The 19,369-nt window shown below is 46.5% G+C and overlaps 5 protein-coding genes across 5 annotated transcripts in view; 3 read left to right on the top strand and 2 right to left on the bottom strand.

Annotated features, from left to right (window-relative positions):
- Positions 1–1,654: 1,654 nt before the first annotated feature.
- PADG_05017 (uncharacterized protein) lies at positions 1,655–2,914 on the top strand (the record flags this gene model as incomplete). The annotated part of the gene is made up of 2 exons (XM_010762175.1): positions 1,655–1,937; positions 2,013–2,914. 2 exons carry the CDS (start codon positions 1,655–1,657, stop codon positions 2,912–2,914), a joined length of 1,185 nt encoding a protein of 394 aa, XP_010760477.1.
- Positions 2,915–4,112: 1,198 nt separating this feature from the next.
- PADG_05018 (tethering complex subunit PEP5) lies at positions 4,113–10,137 on the bottom strand (the record flags this gene model as incomplete). The annotated part of the gene is made up of 10 exons (XM_010761933.1): positions 4,113–6,392; positions 6,729–7,052; positions 7,127–7,525; positions 7,591–8,085; positions 8,171–8,506; positions 8,580–8,813; positions 8,878–9,510; positions 9,592–9,888; positions 9,982–10,050; positions 10,123–10,137. The coding sequence occupies 10 exons, from the start codon at positions 10,135–10,137 to the stop codon at positions 4,113–4,115; spliced, it is 5,082 nt and encodes a 1,693-aa protein (XP_010760235.1).
- Positions 10,138–12,731: 2,594 nt separating this feature from the next.
- Positions 12,732–15,554, bottom strand: PADG_05019 (uncharacterized protein; the record flags this gene model as incomplete). The annotated part of the gene is made up of 2 exons (XM_010761934.1): positions 12,732–15,399; positions 15,463–15,554. The coding sequence occupies 2 exons, from the start codon at positions 15,552–15,554 to the stop codon at positions 12,732–12,734; spliced, it is 2,760 nt and encodes a 919-aa protein (XP_010760236.1).
- Positions 15,555–17,354: 1,800 nt separating this feature from the next.
- PADG_05020 (uncharacterized protein) lies at positions 17,355–17,750 on the top strand (the record flags this gene model as incomplete). The annotated part of the gene is made up of 1 exon (XM_010761935.1): positions 17,355–17,750. The coding sequence occupies one exon, from the start codon at positions 17,355–17,357 to the stop codon at positions 17,748–17,750; it is 396 nt and encodes a 131-aa protein (XP_010760237.1).
- Positions 17,751–17,785: 35 nt separating this feature from the next.
- Positions 17,786–19,369, top strand: part of PADG_05021 (uncharacterized protein) — a gene marked incomplete at both ends in the record, with an annotated part of 5,484 nt that continues 3,900 nt past the window's right edge. The window contains 2 exons of the mRNA XM_010761936.1: positions 17,786–19,013; positions 19,048–19,318. Of these exons, the coding sequence (XP_010760238.1) occupies positions 17,786–19,013; positions 19,048–19,318 (1,499 nt within the window). The remainder of the gene's footprint in view (positions 19,014–19,047; positions 19,319–19,369) is intronic.

The following is a 19,369-nucleotide window of genomic DNA, read 5'->3' on the forward strand; positions in this document are numbered from 1 at the left end:
TCCAGCAGTTTGGAGAGGAAACAAAAACTAGTCTCTGAGGCTACTGTATCACACACAAGAGAGGCTAAATCCCGGTCTCAGAACGAAATCGGGGGTTTGAACGTCGAGTGTTTTGGCATGGATTCTTGTGTTTGCAGGGATACAAGAATCGAGAAAAGCAAAACGCAGAAGGGCAGAATGGCGATGGTGAAGGAACAACATGGTGGTAATAATACTGTTGCATGTAAGACAAAGACGAAAGGAGCGTCTCTAATACGGAACTTCATAAACGCCTTTGCCATGTGTTTAGGGATTCGAGCTGTGTTGCAGACAAGTGTAGACAACTCTTACTTTACGGCTGCACCCTTAAAAAGATTTGATCATTTCGCGCAACCAATTCTCCAGTTATGACCTTGCAATCTGCGCCTCAAAAAGTCTTTAGCCTTTTCCATTGGTTTTAAAATCATCTCAACCTAATACCTGCTCTACGATAATGGGAGAGGATACAAGTTGGCTTTGGAACGTGCACCAGATCGGGACCTCTCTTGAGTGAGGATCAAAGCTTAGGCTTGTCTGTAACTGATGCACGCCCATTCTCCTTTTGCATCTTCTATTCCCATCTTGGTACCAGGCATTAGTGCTGGAATGTTGGTTCCAATAGGGGTGAGGGACGAGGTGTCTGTTGTGGTCATGGCGTTTATGAGGATGTTCTGCGTTATGTGATTGGGTGGCGGCCGGGGGGTAAGGAGAACTCTAGACTATGAGAAGCAACATGAGTGACGATTTCTTCAGTGGTTTGTGCTGTTGGAAGTTCCCTGCCGTTCCCTCTGTAAAATGGGGAACGGCCTTGGTCTTTTTTTTTTTATAAGTCTCTCAATCCCTCCTAAATTTGAGATTTGAGCTAACTACTGCAGCAGGTTCCAGCTATAATTTTTGTACAACCTGTTGATGTTACCCATCACATTTCCTTTTTCAGTATAATGTTGGGGTATTTGGATATATGTTAAACGGTTAACTCGTTTGCCTCCATTTCGAGTTCTCAGTAACACCAACTTATGCCGAAGCTGTTTGTCAAGAAATTCTTAAGCCTCTTAGTTATGCAACCGTGCAGTGCCGTGCCACCTAACTATGGGTTTCTCTTTGTTATTGGTCATACATAACCATCTCTATGGCTTCTCGGAGCATTTTGCCAACATAACAAATGCTTATGTTGAGAGCCCACCGTATAGCCCACCATAACACGATATCGCGTCGCTCTTGTTGGCCTTCTTGCTATCATTATTAATACAGCCGGCAAGCCACCCCCAGTCCCCCGTTGCAGCTTCCTGTGGCTGTTGATATTCTGCTCCGTCGGCTCGGCATTTTGAGCCCCCCGCAGTGCATGGAAAGAACGCTATATAACCTTGCCGGTCTCGGTTTCCCCGGCGATGTTCGTAGCGTTTTGCCGAAGCTCTGCGGCGGTGTCTCCTTCCCGCTACGCTCTGCTGTCCGGTTCCAAAAAGTTGTCTCCGTTTGTTGACTCGGCTCTCGTTTTTATGCTTTGCGCCGATTATTTAAGCGGTGCAGTTTCGTATACCCGTATCCGGTTCAATCCTGTATACATATTTTTGGTATATTCGCTCATCCTTATTTATTAAATTTCACGGGCGCCCCAGACCCCGTTACTGTCGCCGCCATGCTTTCTCGCCCCTGGATGTGGGCTCTCTATCTCAGCCATGCTATTCTCGCTTCCGCTGCTGTTCATGGCCAGGAGGACACACCGGATTCTGAAAAGTCCAAAGGAGTAATCCCTAGTTTCCCGCTAGACCTACCCCCAAACCCAATGCCTGCACCAGGATTCAGTGGGCGGAACAAGTCTCCCGATTCGGCATTAAGAAAACGTGCTGCTGCTGCTGCTACTGAGAGGTGCGGAGCTGATTTTCAATCCTGTGATGATAGTTACTGCTGTTCACCATCAGGTATGCTTCTTCATATTGGAACTCTACTGTCATTTGCTTACCGTAGATCTTACATCTTGCTTACTGTGGCTGCAGGCTATTGCGGTACAGCTAAATTCTACTGCCAAGCTCCAGATTGCCAGATTAACTACAGCAACGGCTGCGATGCATTGAAAACCCCTGGAGGTGACACTACGGCAGGAGTCGCGCGTGACCAAATTGGAGAAGTCCCATATGCGTACAATCCGATATACCGTTGCATCGTCCCCAACATGGTCGCTTTGACGTACGATGATGGCCCAAATATCTACACCAGCGATCTCCTTGACATCCTCGATTCGTACGGTGCCAAGGCCACTTTTTTCGTAACAGGTATCAACTCCAACAAGGGCCCGATAGATGATCCCAATCTGCCGTGGAAGAACCTGATACAACGAATGTTTGAAGGTAATCACCAAATTGCTAGTCACACATGGGGTCATCAAGATCTTGAATCTCTTTCAGCGGAGCAACGTCGTGACCAAATGATCATGAATGAAATGGCTCTTCGCAATATCTTTGGTGGATTCCCAACTTACATGAGACCCCCATACTCGAAATGCTCGGACGAGTCAGGCTGCGTTCAATCCATGAATGACCTAGGCTACCATATTACCTATTTCGATGTAGATACGGATGATTACAACAATGCCCCTCCAGGCCTCATACAACGCTCCAAGGATATTTTCAATAATGCAATGAATGCGGCTGAACCATCTAGAAGACCCTTGTTGGTTATTGCACATGATGTACACCAACAAACTGTGTACAGCCTTACTCCTTACATGCTGGAGAGACTATATGCGGCAGGTTATCGGGCAGTCACGCTGGGAGAGTGTCTCGGGGACAGTCCGGAGAACTGGTATCGCTGGGCCCATCCGTTTAGCATTCCAGGTCGCTGGTGGTCAAACACGTCGCGAAGGACAAATCCCTCCAACGAAACTGCTTTCATTCGATGATGATCCTTGCGGACAACAATACATCCGTGATGGCTTTATATCAAATGCTTTCGCCCACTCGATTTAATCTCCAGGGGTTTGAAATTGGAGATTGATCCTTGCAGATTCCATCAGTTGAGGCCTAATGCTGACATTGACTCGAAATTCATGCATCTATAAGTGGTCCCTTTGACTGCTGTAGGAGGTACATAGCCTCAATGCTGGTGGTTATATATACATATTGAAAACTGCGTGGTTTGAGGCATGGTTTCGAGATTGCATTTCGGTGTACATTCTGCGTCGACATGTTTTGGTTAGCTCCTGGCTCTCTGTCTTTGCCTTTCCTCACTTCGATTCTGGGGTTTTTTTTTTCTCACCCTCTCCTTTGGTTTTTTCTATCAGCTTCTTTTGTACATACTATCATTATCGTTCCTCCACCCTTTCGCTCCGTTAACGCGCTCTCGAAACCAATACTACGTGTCTTCTGTCCATAGGGCTATCTAGCCAACCAATTCACTCTGCTTCTTCGCCTTGTTACAGGTTTCCTGTTAATGAACGTATAGTGTGTGCAAAACCATTCTCCAACTCCAGTACTTTCAGATATTGTACATTTAGAGCAAGGAGTCTCATACTCCTACTCGCCAAACACAAGGTCCATGGCATACGTGCGCGCTTTTACGCGATTGCTATATTCCGGATGGCTGTTATTATCAAGGCATTATTGCATTTTTTAAACGGGAGCGATGGTAGGGTGGTATCAATACCTTTACTACCGTATGAAAGAATTGTGGAAGAAACTTATTCGGATAAAGAGGAGGGGGTAAAATGTAGGTAAAGTAATAAAAAATCAATTCGGATTTTATAACAGGGGTATAAGTATACATAAATCATGGCTTATGCAGATATATCAAATGCAACCATTCGGGAACGTAGGTGTGAATAAGCGCGGGTGTGACAAAGAAATACAATGGTGGCATCCTTCAGGCAATGGGAAGGGACGGACGAGGAACACATATCGGTGTGGGGATGCATATTTTAGTTCCTTGGAGCAACCGAAAAAAAAAATAAATAATAAAAAGAAAAGAAAAATATATCACAGGGACAAAGGTGCGGGTGCGAGAACCTTGAGCTGATGGGGGTCGCAACAGGATACAATATCACAGTTATACTTCGTTCTTGATATGGGCTGCTTCATACCCGTGTCATTTGGCTCCCTCTCCTACTTTCTAACCACCTTCAGCAAGGGTGCTATCCTCGCTGTGCGGCTCAGGCCTACCCGGAATGGTACCTTCTTGTTTATTGTGATGGGACTGTGTTTGTCCGGCCCCTTTTGTATTGCCGTTGAGGGCTTCTTGGGCGTTTCGATAGGCTGAGGCGCTGCAACTGTAATTGTTATCGTGCCCTCTTGAGCTTCTGTTGAAGGGTTCTCTTGATCTTCTTGCTCATTGGTTTGCGGTGGTTGCTTGCCCTTCACAGCAGGAATTGGTTTGTATATTTCTGATTCTCTGTCCGCTGTTGAAACGATGATATTTTGGTCTTGTTTTGCAGGAGGTTGGATATCTTTCTTGCGTTCTTCGATCGAGGGTTTGGTTTCAACAGCTGGGAGAGGAAGTTCGTTAGTTAGAGTATCCGTCGTCTTCTTCCGTTTTCGACCTCGTTTCTTAGATGCAGGGACCGCAGATGGAGCTGGAGGATCAACTGGTTCCTGAAAATTCATATCCCTTTGTTTTGCATATTCGATCGCCCTTCCGTTCTCGGTTTTGGCCTCAGATTCTGCATCCTCATTGATATTCTTGGTGCCATTGCTGATGCCGTGATTGCTATTGACTTCGTAGCATTCAGCTCTCTTCAGACCCTTTAATGCACTCTTTTTGTATTTGAAAGTAACATCTGCTGGCTTCTCATCTATCCATATCACATCATCTTCAACGTCTGATTCTATAGCCCTCGTCATCATTACTGAAGTAGTCTTTCCCCGCTTAACCTTCTTCTTTGCCGCTTTGCGTGGCCATTTAGGTATCTCATGTGGCTCAGATACGTTGACTGCATCAGGCTTTGGAGATGGATAATCATGACTGGACTCCTGGACTGAAGCGTTTAACGGGTCCTCCTCACCTTGGTCAAGAATAGACTCTGTAATAACAAAGTCTCTGTCTTTGCCTTGCTGTCCGTTTTGAACAACCGAGGATGAATTTTCATGCTGAAGGACGACTTCAATGTGACCATTCGCGCCACCGTCAACCCCTGTACTTGTATCAACGGTAACCTTACTTCGAGACCTGCTTGACCGTCGCTTGTATTGTTCTTGAGGCATATCGCCAAAATCATTCTCAATACAATCCAACTCATCCCGGTCACTGTTCCCCTCAGTGGTCCTTTCAACAGCCGCCACCTTCATTTGCGTCGATGTCGATAACGATGTTGATTTCTTAATTGCTATTGCACCTTGAAACATAGGTGGTAGCGCGAGCTCATCCAGTGTACTATTCCTTAAAGATTCAGGCTGGTCACTTATAAAGGACGTCGACACTCTCCTACGTGCTCGTGCGAGAGTTGCGGAGGACATCACCCCTGTGTCGTAACCAGTAACCTCAAATATCTGAGAGGACTTTGATCGGCCCGCTGGGAGTTTTCTTGAGAGAAGTTCTGCTCCAGATGTATCTAAACGCTGTGATGTGGCCTCAGAAGAGAGATGATTGGGAGTATTCGTAGCTTCGGTAACTAAGTCTTGAGCGGAAGCGCAATCCGCATCAAAAATTTGTTCAGACGCCGCATTGCTACCAATGCCATTACCATCATTACCCTGCTCCGGCCGTCCAGAAACCTTAACAGGCTTTCCAACCTCATCATGACATGACCACATATCCATTGTCCGCCGTCGTTTGGCATTCTTTCCTTCAACTCCCGCATTCTCCACCCTGTCATCAACGCTCATCGTCCTCCCCCTTTTCAAAATACTTTTCCTAGACGAAGAACAAACTCCCCGCTCACTAAACTTCATAGGACTAGAACGTGCTCCATCCCCGATTCCATCATCACTTTCCCTTTCTCCAATCCATGCCTTCTCCCTTCGCTGCTGAGACAATGAAGCCTCCCCAGCTCTTGTCTGATCTTGCGATTGCGACGTGATGAATTGACCGAAGATGACGCTGATGTTCGGATCGAAGTTTAGAGGTCCATGAAAAGTGGAAGAATCATTGTCAGTCCATGCTTCGCCAGGCGCATGATCATTACGGTCATATCGCTTAGGTTGCCTAGAGAACAGGGCACCATGAGGAGTAAATGCAGAGTTGGCATTGATATTACCGCTACTATTGTCTTGAAGGGGGTCGATGGATGTAGCGATGTCGCTGAGTTCTGCTTCCGAGTCATCTGAGTCCTGAATTACGAAATTGGATGACATATTGTTGAGCAATGGCGATGCAATGGACAATGAGTATGTGTGGTGACCCACGAGGATCCTTGGCATCCGGGTCTGCACCTTTGTCTGGGTCTTTGGCTAAAGTTGATGTCAGATGTCGGTATCTTTCGATGTTTTGTCGCTGGAATTAAGTTCAGGCACGGGACGTGATGACAGACGCGAAGTCACGTGTCTATAAGAAGAACAATTTACTTTTTTTAACGGAGAAATAATGGTTCCCTTAGTAAATCGACAAGTATTTATTCATAAATGTACAATATACATATAACGAAAGGGCCATTGCACATACCAAAATTAACAGATATATCTGTACATTAAATTCATGGATAAATGGATATCCCTGCAAAAAATAAATAACCGACATTACTCCGCATGATTGGCCCTCATAATCCCCCTCCCAAAAAACTCACTAACAGTCCCAAATCGATCCCGACTCCGCTGCAACTCACTCTTAAATAGCTCATGCTGGTCAGCAGACTTAATCTGCCTCTCACGTATGGCTCTGATCGTCGCATTCTGCGGCGCACAGACGGGACACTCGGCGTCCTCATCCACTCTGTTCAGACACCGCTGGTGGAACGAGTGTTTGCAGAGGAAGTGCACAGTTGGGAGGTCTAGTCTGTCGTGGCAGGAGGAGCAGCTGCGTGCTTGGAAGACGAAAGGTTTTGTGCCTAGTTCGGCGATTTCTTTTTGCTTTGTGTCTGTATCTGCGGTGTAGCTGGATATAAGGCGGCGGTTCTGTGTGTATTGGGATTTTGGTTAGTAATGGTAAGTAGAAAAATGTATGTTTTCTGCCCTTGTATGGTACGCACATTTGCTATTTCCTTCCTCTCCCTCTCGATATTGTCACTGAGGTACTTTTTAATCATCCCCATCGTTACCACCGTATTGTTGCTCAGCGCTTGGATCACCTGTAACGGCGCCATTAAACCGTCGTGATCGATCTTTTTGAGAACCTCATACAGCTCATCGCCGGCTTCCTCTAGGATTTTCGGACTGGATGAGAAATAAGCTAGAGCATCCATGTACAATTGTGGCTCTTGCGGGCCGTATTTTCTCAACGCCTTGATGACGCCGGCGGTATCCTTGGCGGAGGTGTAGGAGCGGAATATATCCGAGCAGAGGCCCTGCTGCTCTTGGACTAACTCTGTTCCCTCGCGGAAGTTGGATAGGTCAGAGAGTAGTAAAACATTTGATGTCGACACGGGAATCTGTGATATAGACTTGATTAGGAAAAATATTCTTCCACTAGAGAACAAAACCGTAAGTAACTTACATCTTTCCCTTCAATCAACTTCTTCGCTTTCCCTTCCCACTCCTCCCTTTCCCCGCTATCTTTCGCCCGCTTAGCCGTATCCAGATACATCTCAAACAGAGTCGTATACAAATCAATCTTATCTTCCTCTTTCAGATTATCGTGCTTAATCAGGGCCTCAAGAAACTCTATGAATCTCTGCGGCTGGTCAACGAAGGCCGAGAACGCGTTTCGCGGTTTTGGTATCTCATATTGAGGCGGAGATTCGATCTCTGGTGCTAATTGTGGCTGAGCAGGGAGAGCTTTAGTGGAATGCGCGCCTGGCATAGGAATAAATGAAGTGAGGTTTTGGATTGCGTTTCCACCGTGTGACTGTGGATGATTTTCCTCTGACGGGTACTCGGTTTCTCGTCTGGGTCGAAACTGCCCAGTATAATAATCGATGAAAAGATTTGTCGTCTCATGCGGGCAATGACCCAGCAGGACGCGAGCGTATCTCATTAGATTCGGATATGCCTGGGTTTCATCATTAGTTATTAGCCATTTTCGAATAGAGCGCGGCTCATGTGGAATGGTAGGGGCTAAGCAGGGGCTAACTTACAATACCAGGTTCTAGAATCCAAATATACTTCAATGCATCCGCATATTTCTGCGAATCCTCAATTAAAATGTCAACCACCATATCGTTTTCATTATGCTTTGTGGCTAAATATGCAGCTTGTTCATAGTAACCACCCTGTCGACACATTGCAATGGCAGTATCTAGGTCAAATTTGAGTTCTCCAGGGGCTTTGATGAACGAATCAAGCTTGGTCGTATCTTTCAATTTCGCATAGCAGTTCAACAACAGCGTGGTGTGGTCAGCGGTCGCCTTTTCATGGTCGTGGAGTTCTTCGAGGTATTCTATCAAATTGTGGATTCGTTGGGTATCCAGGAACTGCACAGCACAATGCAGAGTCAGTATCTGCTTGTGATCATAATCAACAGAGAAGATAAGAAAGGGACTATACTTTTCGAATGACTTGGGATGGTTCTGTATTATCAATAGCACGAAGATATTGTTGCATTGCAGTGTCATAGTCGGCTTTCTGGTACAAGTAGTCACCGTATTTGCGGAAAATGACATTTTGCTGCAGCTTATCAACCCCAGCTTTCTGAGCCAGATTTATAGCTAAGATATAAAGATTCCGCTGAAAAAGAATCTCCAGCTTCTGTTCGAGTGCCTTTTCACGATATCGAGATACCTATCTTATATGTTACCCAGAAGCCCAAGTGAACAAAAAAAAAGAGAAAGAAAGATATACACACCTTCCCATCCACCGTAACAATAAACAGATCCCCCCACTCCATAAACACAAATTTCACCTTGGACGCTAGCGACTCCGAATGTGCAATGAACTTCAGGTCCGGCTCCAATATCGTAAACATGGACGTCGTCAAGATCTCCTCAACTGGGACCCCCCCAAACCGCCGTAGCGTATCAGATTTCGCCAAAACCGACTTGGGAGGATAGACCAACGCAATATAATCCCGAAACGTATATACGGACGTTTTCGGACTGTCAAACGCAAAGCTGGGTCCCCGCCCACCGGGGCCATAGGTGTATATCGCATCCTCCCGTGCTATGATGATATCACCCGTCTGGTGGTCGAAGGTCATGCAGCCAACGCCGCAACCTAGGTCCTCGAGGGCGCGGGCGGGTTGGCCTTGGCCCTTCCCGGAGATCACAAGGGTCAGTATACGGCATGTCGTGGAGATGTAGAGGGTGATGGCGGGGCCGTGCTGGATTTCCAGGCCTGTGACGGGTTCTTCGGATTCGAAAACCGTTCGCTGCTTGGCGCCGCGGTCGTGGATGAGATCGCCGCGGATCACGGTGACGGAACCATTGGCAAATCCCACTGCGAGTTGGGAAAGGTCGGGGAGGACGACGAAGGCGGAGACCTGGTTGGAGAGAGGATGTGAGACAACATGTATCATGTATTGTATATATCGCATGAGAATTTCTGATGTTGTATGTTATACCGGAAACTGCCTCCTCCCATTCTGCACCATAACCGTCGAAAGACACTTCGGCGCCCCCGTCTTCTTTTCCTCCTTATCCAGGGCCCACACCTTCAGCACGGGGTCATTCAGCAGATCCTCGGAAATCGTGACGATCAAAGACGTCGCATCCACCTGCCTCATGTGCGTTATGGAACCTGTGTCGTGTGCTTTGAAGGTGCGCAGCACCTTGAAGGACTGCGAGAGGATGTGCACGGCGCCATCGGTGGTGCCGAGGAAGAGGTTTTCGGAGCCTGTGCAGATGCAGCTTATGTCGCTCTGTAGGATTGAGAAGGGGGGAGGGAGGGGTTGTTAGCATTAGATCTTTGGTTTTAAGCGTGAAAGGAGGTAAGTCTGAGTAGGATGGCACACATCGAAGATTGACTGTTCGCCGTCTGGGAACTGAACGGGGGAGACTTCGAAAAAGTTGAAGGTTTTCCACTGTAGGTAGGGTATTTATTATGTTAGCGGTAGCAATTCTTTAAAATTGTTCAGAGTAAAGCGGGAGCTTACTGAAGTCAAAGCCATTTGCAAGTGCCAAGCGCCAGCGCCATGAGACGTAGGGTCAAGGGAAATAGATATCGAGTTACCTACAGAGTACTCGGTAAGATGTTGGTGATGGTTGATGATAATAACTAACAAGTTAACTAACTAACTATAACTAGTTAGTTACCGTTGCTGGCATGACTAAGCTGGGAAGAATAACTAACGTAATCCACAAGCGAGCGGGCCACCCAAGCGAGCGGGCCACCAAATTCAAAATCCTTCAACTTTAACTACTCAACCACTTGAACGCGTGATTATGCCACCAATTCGCAAAAAAAAAGCAAGAGACTCTATAGAGATAGAGGGAAGACTTGAACTCGCGATATCTGCTATTAAAAAGCAAGAAATAACCTCAATTCGTGAAGCTGCACGTCATTTCAATGTGTCACGTACAACTCTAGGTTATCGACTGAGCGGTCGACCTGCACGGGTGAATTTACGCGCAAATTCAATCAAATTGACTGAAGCTGAAGAGAATCTGCTAGTTGAATGGGTGCTAGATCTAGCTAAACGAGGATTACCCCCCCGGCCGGTGTTTGTTGAGAATATGGCTAATCATCTTCTTACCCTTCGCTCTACACCAACCACACCCTCCCACGTTGGCAAGAACTGGGTGTCAAACCTGATTACACGCCGTACGGAGCTTCAATGCCGCTATTCCAGACGCTGTAACCATGAACGAGCAAAATGTGAGGATAGGAAGGTTATTCAGGAGTGGTTTAAGATTCTAGGGGATACAATTGCTGAGCATGGGATCCTGGCTGAGGATATCTACAACTTTGATGAGACTGGATTTGCAATGGGCCTCTGCGCAACAACTAAGGTCATTACCAGTGCTGAGCGCTACGGCCGGGCAAAGCTTCTACAGGCTGGAAATCGTGAATGGGTCACCACGATCGAGTCAGTCAACGCGTCAGGATGGGCCCTACCCCCCTACATTATCCTTAAGGGTCAGAATCTACAGGAAGGCTGGTTCGATGGGCTTCCAGATGGCTGGAGACTTGATGTTAGCTCTAATGGCTGGACCACAGATGAGATAGGAATCAGATGGCTTACTAGGCTGTTTATTCCAGCTGTAAATCCACGCAGGGTTGGCACTCATCTACTTCTTATCCTGGACGGGCACGGCAGCCATCTTACCCCTGAATTTGACCATATCTGCAAGGAGAATAGGATTATTCCATTGTGCATGCCTGCACATTCATCCCATCTCTTGCAGCCTCTAGATGTGAGCGTTTTTGCGGTGTTAAAGCGGGCCTATGGGGGTCTGGTTGAACAGCGAATGCGGCTTGGATTCAACACCATCAAGAAGGGAGACTTCCTAGATGCCTATCCTGCAGCCCGCGCAGAGGCCTTCAAGTCTCAGAATATTCAAAGTGGCTTTATAGCTACTGGAATAACCCCATTTGATCCAGATCAAGTTCTTCAACAACTCAACATTCAGCTCCGAACCCCTACCCCCCCAGCCAGCCAATCTAGCAACTCAGGGTCATCCTGGATCCTACAAACACCTAGCAACCCGCGTCAGTTGCATAGACAGGTGAATAAGGTCAAGAATCTCATGGGGGAGAGGCTTGAGAGCTCACCTCAGGGCTTGGTGGAAGGATTTGACCAAATTATCAAGGCCTGCGAATACGGGATGGTCAGTGCCACCATTATGAAGAAGCAATACCAGGATATATTCAATGCCAATGAGAAAGAGAAGCAAAAACGCAAGAGATCTAATCGCAGAATTACACGCGAAGGAGGCCTAACTAGGGAAGAGGCTCAGAATCTTATTATTCCACCTGTTGAGCCTGCTGAACAGCCCGTCATTCAACCCCCTGATCCTGCTGCTCCAGAGCCAGCACCATGTTCACGGGCGCCACCAACATGTTCAAACTGCCATATTGTAGGGCATACAAGAAGAAGCTGCCCTAGTCCTATTGTACTATAATTTAATTTAATTAGGGGTTGTTGAGTGTGAGTATTTTGGGTTAAAATCTACTTAATTACTATACGGTGATTTTGGTGGCCCGCTCGCTTGGGTGGCCCGCTCGCTTGTGGATTACGTTAGTTAACTAACTAACTAGTTAACTATGTTAACTATTAGTAAACTAACTAGTAAGGAAGATGCTTCCACAAACTAACAAAAACAGGTTAGGTGTGGCTGAAGCTATCGAGGAGCAGTAATCCGGGCCGGAAAACTATGCAAAAGTACGGAGTACAGAGTAGATATCAACAAATTATCGTCTTTAACCAGCTTAAAACTAGGAGAGAAAGTAGTTATATAGTGTTCACTTCATCTCCCTCTGATAGATCCTTAAACCAAATCCTATTATTTAAACTAAGACGTCTCCATTAAGACCCCATCCTTCTACCCTATTTCTCGTTTGCTATCTGCTACGGCATGCTATCTATCTTCTATATCATATAATACCTTACAACACATGTTTTGAATGCATGTGTGTCTATGTATGCGTGCCGTGAGCCCCAACCCTTTGCCTCCAATAAACTCCCATACCCTCGACCAAAAGCATAACAAGCAAACCCCAACCCACAACCAAATATCCAAAAGCAGCAATACACGACCACATCTACCCCCTCCCCGACCGCTCCGACCTTAGAATAGATTGAAGCCTCGGTCCAGACGCATCCACATTCTCGGACGACAGCTGCGGCGGCTGTTTCTTCCCATCACCATTACCAGGGCTATTCCTCCCGCCATGCCCGTAACTGTGACTTTGACTATGACTATGACTGAGCTGAAGCTCCAACCTCTCAAAATCCCAGCTGCCCAAAAACGTCCCCGCATCCAGGATCGCCTGGCTCAGATTGAAATTGTCCCTCGATTCCCCGTGGCCTTGGCCGTCTTGGTGGCACGTGCCCGTTGTAGCGGAGGTGAGGTTGAAGGGGAGGATGGTGCTGTCTGTGTATGTGGATGGGTTGGTTGTAAGAGGGTGGATGGGGTTGGAGAGGTGGTTGGGTTGGGATGAGTCGGTGGGGGCAGAGGCAGCGGCGGGGAATGGATGGGGAAGGGAAAGGGGATGAGGAAGGTTGGAGGAGTCGTTGGTCTGACCACCATTTGGAAGGAAGTGGACGGATTTGGGAGATAGGGATTGTGTCTGTATTCGTAGGTTTGAGGGAGATGCTAGTGGCGGTTCATAATAGGGATAGGACGTGTCTCGTTGCCCTTTGGATTTTTTACCAATTATATCCGTATCTGCATCTGATGGTCGTCCCGGTTTTATCCTTTTTACCGTACTGAAATCAAACGGCGCCTGTGAATTAAGCATCGCTCGTGTGCTTCCCTCTTGCGCTTGACGCTTGGGATTATTCGTGGCAGGTTGGTCGTCATTCGGGATATCATATAGGGATACGTCATTGATTTGTTGTTTAGCTTGGCCAGTCCGTTGCCGAGAAGCTTTTCTTATTTCTGTTGCTGTAACTATATCCTTAGTTGCAATGGCCAAATCATCCACCAACGACTTCTGGGCAATGGTCAATGCTGCCTTGGTCGAAAATTGCTCGTCATAGCCTAGATTCTGAGTCTCGTGTCTCGCGGTACCTGTGACATTGTGCCTTCCCGAGAAGTCAGTGGAATAGAGGGATAATGCGGGGTTTGGTAATCTGGAATGCTCCGGGATCAGTTGGGCAGATGGAATGGGCATGGTTCCTGACGCAGTTGCATTGAAAGTATGGTTCTGCTCTTGACCCTGGTCTTGGTCCTGGTCCTGGTAATCATGTGTTCCTTCAGGGGTTAGATCTGGTACAGAGTTGTGTGAAATATTTTCTGTACTCCTTAGTTTGATTTTGCGTTGCGGTTTATCACCGCATGATTGCAATCGCCATCGATTTTCAGCTTTACGGGTATTGGAGCTTGAGGTTGTATCTGCGCTTGACCTTACCTTATCAGTGTGTCCATATTGAGACTCTGGATGATGGTCTAATGAAGTGACACCATGAAGCGACGCTGAAACCTGTACATCTTGAGATTTTTGTGATTTTGGTGCTGATGCATAACTGCTCTTCTTGTCATGCAGAGAAATATCTTCTTTTCCTCTACGACTGGAATGCCCTGTAAGCGCAGAAGCGGGATTGTCGGGCTTTGGATAACAGGAACTACCTCCCGGCGACTTTGAACTTCTCCGAAAAGAGGACACCTCCTCAGGATGAAGCCGTCCATTGATAGGGATAAATGCGATATGATTAGGAGGGGGGATTTTGTGCTGATCATCCAAATCACCCACCCGCTGCCTCTTGTTGTGCTGTATTCCTCCGTCCTGCAGTTGAGATTCTCTAGAAAAGCGCCGGCGATAGCCGGGTGTGGGACTGACTGAGGAGATTGAACGGTTGAAGTCCCGTTGGTGAAGTCTCTTTTCATCCTTTTCCAACCAGCCGCTCTTTGAAAAGCGGTGTGGTGCTGACCAGTGACGCTCTGCTTGAGAAGAAGAGATCCGTGACCGCACTGCGGATGTTGATCGCTGTTTTGAGAGGATAATTGACGGGCTTCTTTGTTGACTGTGGCTGGAGATATCGGTCTCAAGCCGTTCTCTATCCCTCTTTCCTGACTTTCTTCCCAAGCCATTGACATGCTGTTCTGATTGTTGTTGTTGTTGTTGTTGCTGCTGCTGTTGGAGGCGGCAAATAGGCTCCGGATTGGAAGATTCAAATCCACTCCCCCGGCGATGAACTCGGGGGTATTTCGAATGGCGTTTGATGTAGTTTACTACTGACGATGAAGGCTCAGGTACAGGTACCACTCTAATCCCCGATCTATCTACCTGGGGCTCGCCATTCATCCGCTGCTGCTTGTTAGACAACTCCTTAGGAGATTCAGACTTCTTCCACGGATTGACCCAGCCATTGTTGAAGGGACCCTTCAGACTGGCCGACAGAATAAATAGAGGCTTTCCTTCGAGGTAATCCTGTGCCAGGCTCTCGATTTTCCTCCTTCTCGAGGTCCTGGAAGCATCATCCAGTGCGTCACCACTATCAAAAGAGGAGAAGCCACTTAGCAGGTCTGAGGGCGACGGGGACAGGGGTTCGAAGTGTAGTGGAGAGGTGTGTCGCTGGCAAAGCATGGCCGAAACCGCAACATAGGGGAAAGGGAAGAGCTCAGGGGAGAGGAGGAGATGAAGGGACAAGACACCGTGGATAGCATTTGCAGTTGATTTAAGTGGGGTGTTTTTGTTGAAGCCTAGACTAGTAGAAGCTTGAGTTCTGCTGTGATGGAATTCTATTATCACTTCGTATTCAATTATCCTTGGACGTTGGAAGTTGTTGGAGGCTTATCAAAGGGGTCTTGCCAAGCCTGCCAAAAGTCACGGGATCTCCTTTTCCACTTTAACGCGGTAAGCTTTTGAAGCCCGCGAAGCTGGCGGGTGGTTGCCTAGGCAACAGCAGGTCACGTGGAACATGGATGTGCAACCAGCAGCAGCCCGCCCTTTTGGAAGTCTCCAAGAACCCTCTGCCTTGGAAGCGGGACAGGGGGGTCTATCCCGGCTGATAGAAAATCTGTAATCCTGGGAATAACAATACCGTGCAGCTGAGGATGCAGAAATGTTGGACGTCTGAAGTGGTTGTATTGGTATCCTATCTCAGGGATGCTATATACTATTGTGCGGTGCGCTAGTCCATAATAGGAAGCCTAGGCTCCAACAAGAAATCCCTCAGCTTTGAGATATATCAAGTGACATAAAGCTGACATAGTTAACACTAACTAGTTAACATATCTTCAGATGGATGTTGTAAGTGAAAGCCATTCCCTCATTCCCTGATAGATTGTTAATCTCCCCTCATTATCTGCCTATAAACCCAGGCACCACAGCTATCAGTTCTAATTACTTTATCTAATTAACTAACTAACTATTAGTTAACTAGTTAGTTAACTAGTGTAATAAGTTATTTCTCTTCTCTAAAGAAGATGTATGAATAATAAATAAAAGATTAAATACAGATTATCATTAATCATATTGATAAAATTGAGTTTTCACCTTTATACTCAGTAGCTTACTTATATAGTAGCTCTAAATAAGAACATTATTAAGAGTAATTCTAAAGCTTCAGAGCTAGTTTCATATAACTAATTCAGAATAAGCTCTTATTCATCTCAATACTTACATATACACTTTGATACTCTTAGAGATTTCTCATAATTCTCATGCATTATGAATTCAAATCTTATAATGTATAACAACTTAAGTTGTGAAATGAAAAAGTCAAGAAATATCTCAAGCACTGGAAACAGAGTTCATATAGTTCAATCAATGAAGCTCTGGATCAACTAATGAATAGATCAATGACTATATATAATGTTGTTCTTTTGATAAAGAAAAATAAGAATCTAGAAGCCATAAATGACAAGCAAAAGAGAAAGTAAGAAAAAGTCATACATATATATCTCAGAAAGATGTTTTAAGAGTGGAAATAGAAATAAATTATATATGAAGTGTCAATAAAGGAGAAAGAGAGGCAATTGAGATTTCTGACTCTCAATCATGAAAATAAGCAGCATCACAGTGCAGTATATATGGTACAATTGAACACACTGCTCATACATGCTCAGGATGTACAGGAAATAATTCATAATGTAATTAAACTCATTTCTATAGCTGTTGTTATATTTGCTCCTAAAGATGCTGTAGAGAAGTTATTAGTTCACTTGTATTATCCGTTCGCATGTTGGATTACATTTAAGTTAACTAACTAGTTAACGTTAACCATTTTACCCCTGGTCATTCTGTCATCTTCTGGAACATCCAACCCGCGGTTGCTCCTTCTTACCATGCGGCCTTCGTTTGGCTGAAGCGGAATATCTGTAGCTCTCTGTAGCTCTGACGTAGCTCTCAATGCCGCATTCGGCAACTTGTTGTTGTTTATCTTGGCCACGCTAACCGGATTCGGAATTCCATCCAGGGCAGGGGCCACGACTTTGTAGTTTGCGACACATCAAACAAAACCCTTCAACCTCCAAACTCCACCCTCTTTCTATGTCTACAACACTGTATACACAAATACCACATCTACTAACCACATCCTCCCAGCTGCATACCTCATTCTTATACTGCAGCTCTCCCTCCCCCTCCAGTGACTCTCTCTAACGTTGCAGGTTACAACATTATGCTATATATTCTCCTCCCTGTCCTCATATCCCATACCAACCAAACCAGCTCATAACCACCCCGCAACTTCTTGAATCTTAAATAGAAAACGTCAGGATGAGTAAACAGCCATGGCTTGACGACCTATCCCAGGACTGGATCCCCCAACCCTGTTCCTCCCAAAACTCCCTACGCGAGCGCGTCTCCAGTTCCTTCAAACGATCATCGCGAAGCCAATCCGCCTCCCCGCCCCCCACCACCAGTATCTCTTCTTCGCAAAAACCCAGCTTTAATTATCTGAGACACATGCGCAAATCATCAGAGCCATCCCGCTTATCAGACATTGAGCCGTCCAATAGCAATCTCTCGTCCAATCACTCCTTCTCCATTATCAATGTTCTGACCGCCAGTCTTGGTCCAAAAGGTAAGCTGTTTCGTACAACGTCAACGCCTCAGCCTCAGCCTCAGCATCAACTCTCCTCTACTCTACTCTACCATCGGTCCCATAGCTAATTGGTTGTTTTTTTCTTGTTTCTTCCCCCTAAAATATGACAGTGTCGGTACAAGTTCAGTCAGACTCTCCTGTTGAAAGTTCTACTATGCAAATCAAACCTCGAAGTAAAATAGTCCCCGCGGGTGATGCTCCAGAATGGAAAAAGAGGCTTCTCCTTGGCAAAGCTCCAGTGGGTGAAGGTGGTGATCTATTTGGCCCTATGGAATTGGAGAACGTGTTTAAGCCTCCCCCGCCAACCGCGGAACCAACAACCCAAACGAATATCTTGACCTCCATCCAGGCTAAGCATCCAGCGTCCGTTCCCTTGATCTCTTCAAGAGACAGGATACCGGACAATTCGCCAAATGGTATTGATGGTACCCAGAGGGGAAAGCCTGCAGACGGTGATCAGGACAGTATGGAAAGATACAATACTTCAGTGGATAAAGCAAAATGTTCGTTCGGTTATATTCAAGGTAGTGGAAGTCTCGGTTTTGACCCCCGATCGCGGACTTTGAGTGGCAGAGAGGAACTACGCAACGAGGAAATTACTCCCATTCTATTCTCCAAAGATGAAACAGCCAGGGAACATACCAGTCGCACATTTCTGGAGTCGATTCTTGACCGAGGGAAAAGTTCTGTGGTAACAGGAAAAGAAGGTCTTTATTCCCGCAGGAGGGACTCCGTGGTCAGCGATGATTATAGTTACCTTAGCCATCGAGGGGAACAGACTTTTTCCAACGGAACCGAGCAAACCGTCGAAATGACCAGCCAATCGTTGCCCGAAGATTTATCTGTTGGAACAACGGATTTCGTTTCAGTTGGCGGTCTTATCAGCATGCGTCGTGGTGGTCACTCCAACGACGGATCCTTTCGCCACCGCCAACTAACGCCATCTCTACTTTCAACTCTCCATTCTTCCTCCTTCCTATCTGGCTCAAAGCTTAGAAACTCCCCACACGTCGACAGACGAAAGGGAATATTTCCCCCCCAACAGCAACTAAAACAACATCATCAAAACCAGCAATCTCCTTCCAAATTCCTTACACCGTACCGGGAACGACGTGAAACAAATGACTCCAGGCCAAGATCCTCCGGCAGCCCCTTGAAGCTGTTCGGGGAGTACGATACATTTACCAATAACAAACTCCTACGAAGAATGAGCCAGTTCGAAGAAACGTATAATAACGGGCCAGAGGATGTGCAGTCACCGCCCTCCGAGAACCGACAGAGAGGTGGAAGCCAAAGCCGACCAACCTCGAGGCGCAATAATCAAACAACTAGTTCGTTCCATCACAATGTGCTCGAGAAATCCAGGTCTCGGGTGGAGAACCCATCCAATTCAAAAGGCCCAGTTGCGGGTAGATATCCATAGCTCAACTGAGCAACGAGAAGAAGGCCTCAGTCTGCTTCCTGCGCCTTCCTTGGTAATTGCACAAGAAGATGGGAACGGGTCCTGCAGACATTCTCCCTCACGAAAACATTCAGGAGAGAATGAAAGCCAAAATAAAGCTACAGTGCCCACCGATCTATTTGGCCCAACTGTAGTTACTACTCCATCTTTTCCGGCATATAAGCATAATACGAGGTACCAACAACGGCAGTTCTCACTACCTATTGGCGAATTCAAATATGTTTA

This window comes from Paracoccidioides brasiliensis (assembly GCF_000150735.1).
Source record: "Paracoccidioides brasiliensis Pb18 unplaced genomic scaffold supercont2.5, whole genome shotgun sequence".
Lineage (NCBI taxonomy): Eukaryota > Fungi > Ascomycota > Eurotiomycetes > Onygenales > Ajellomycetaceae > Paracoccidioides > Paracoccidioides brasiliensis.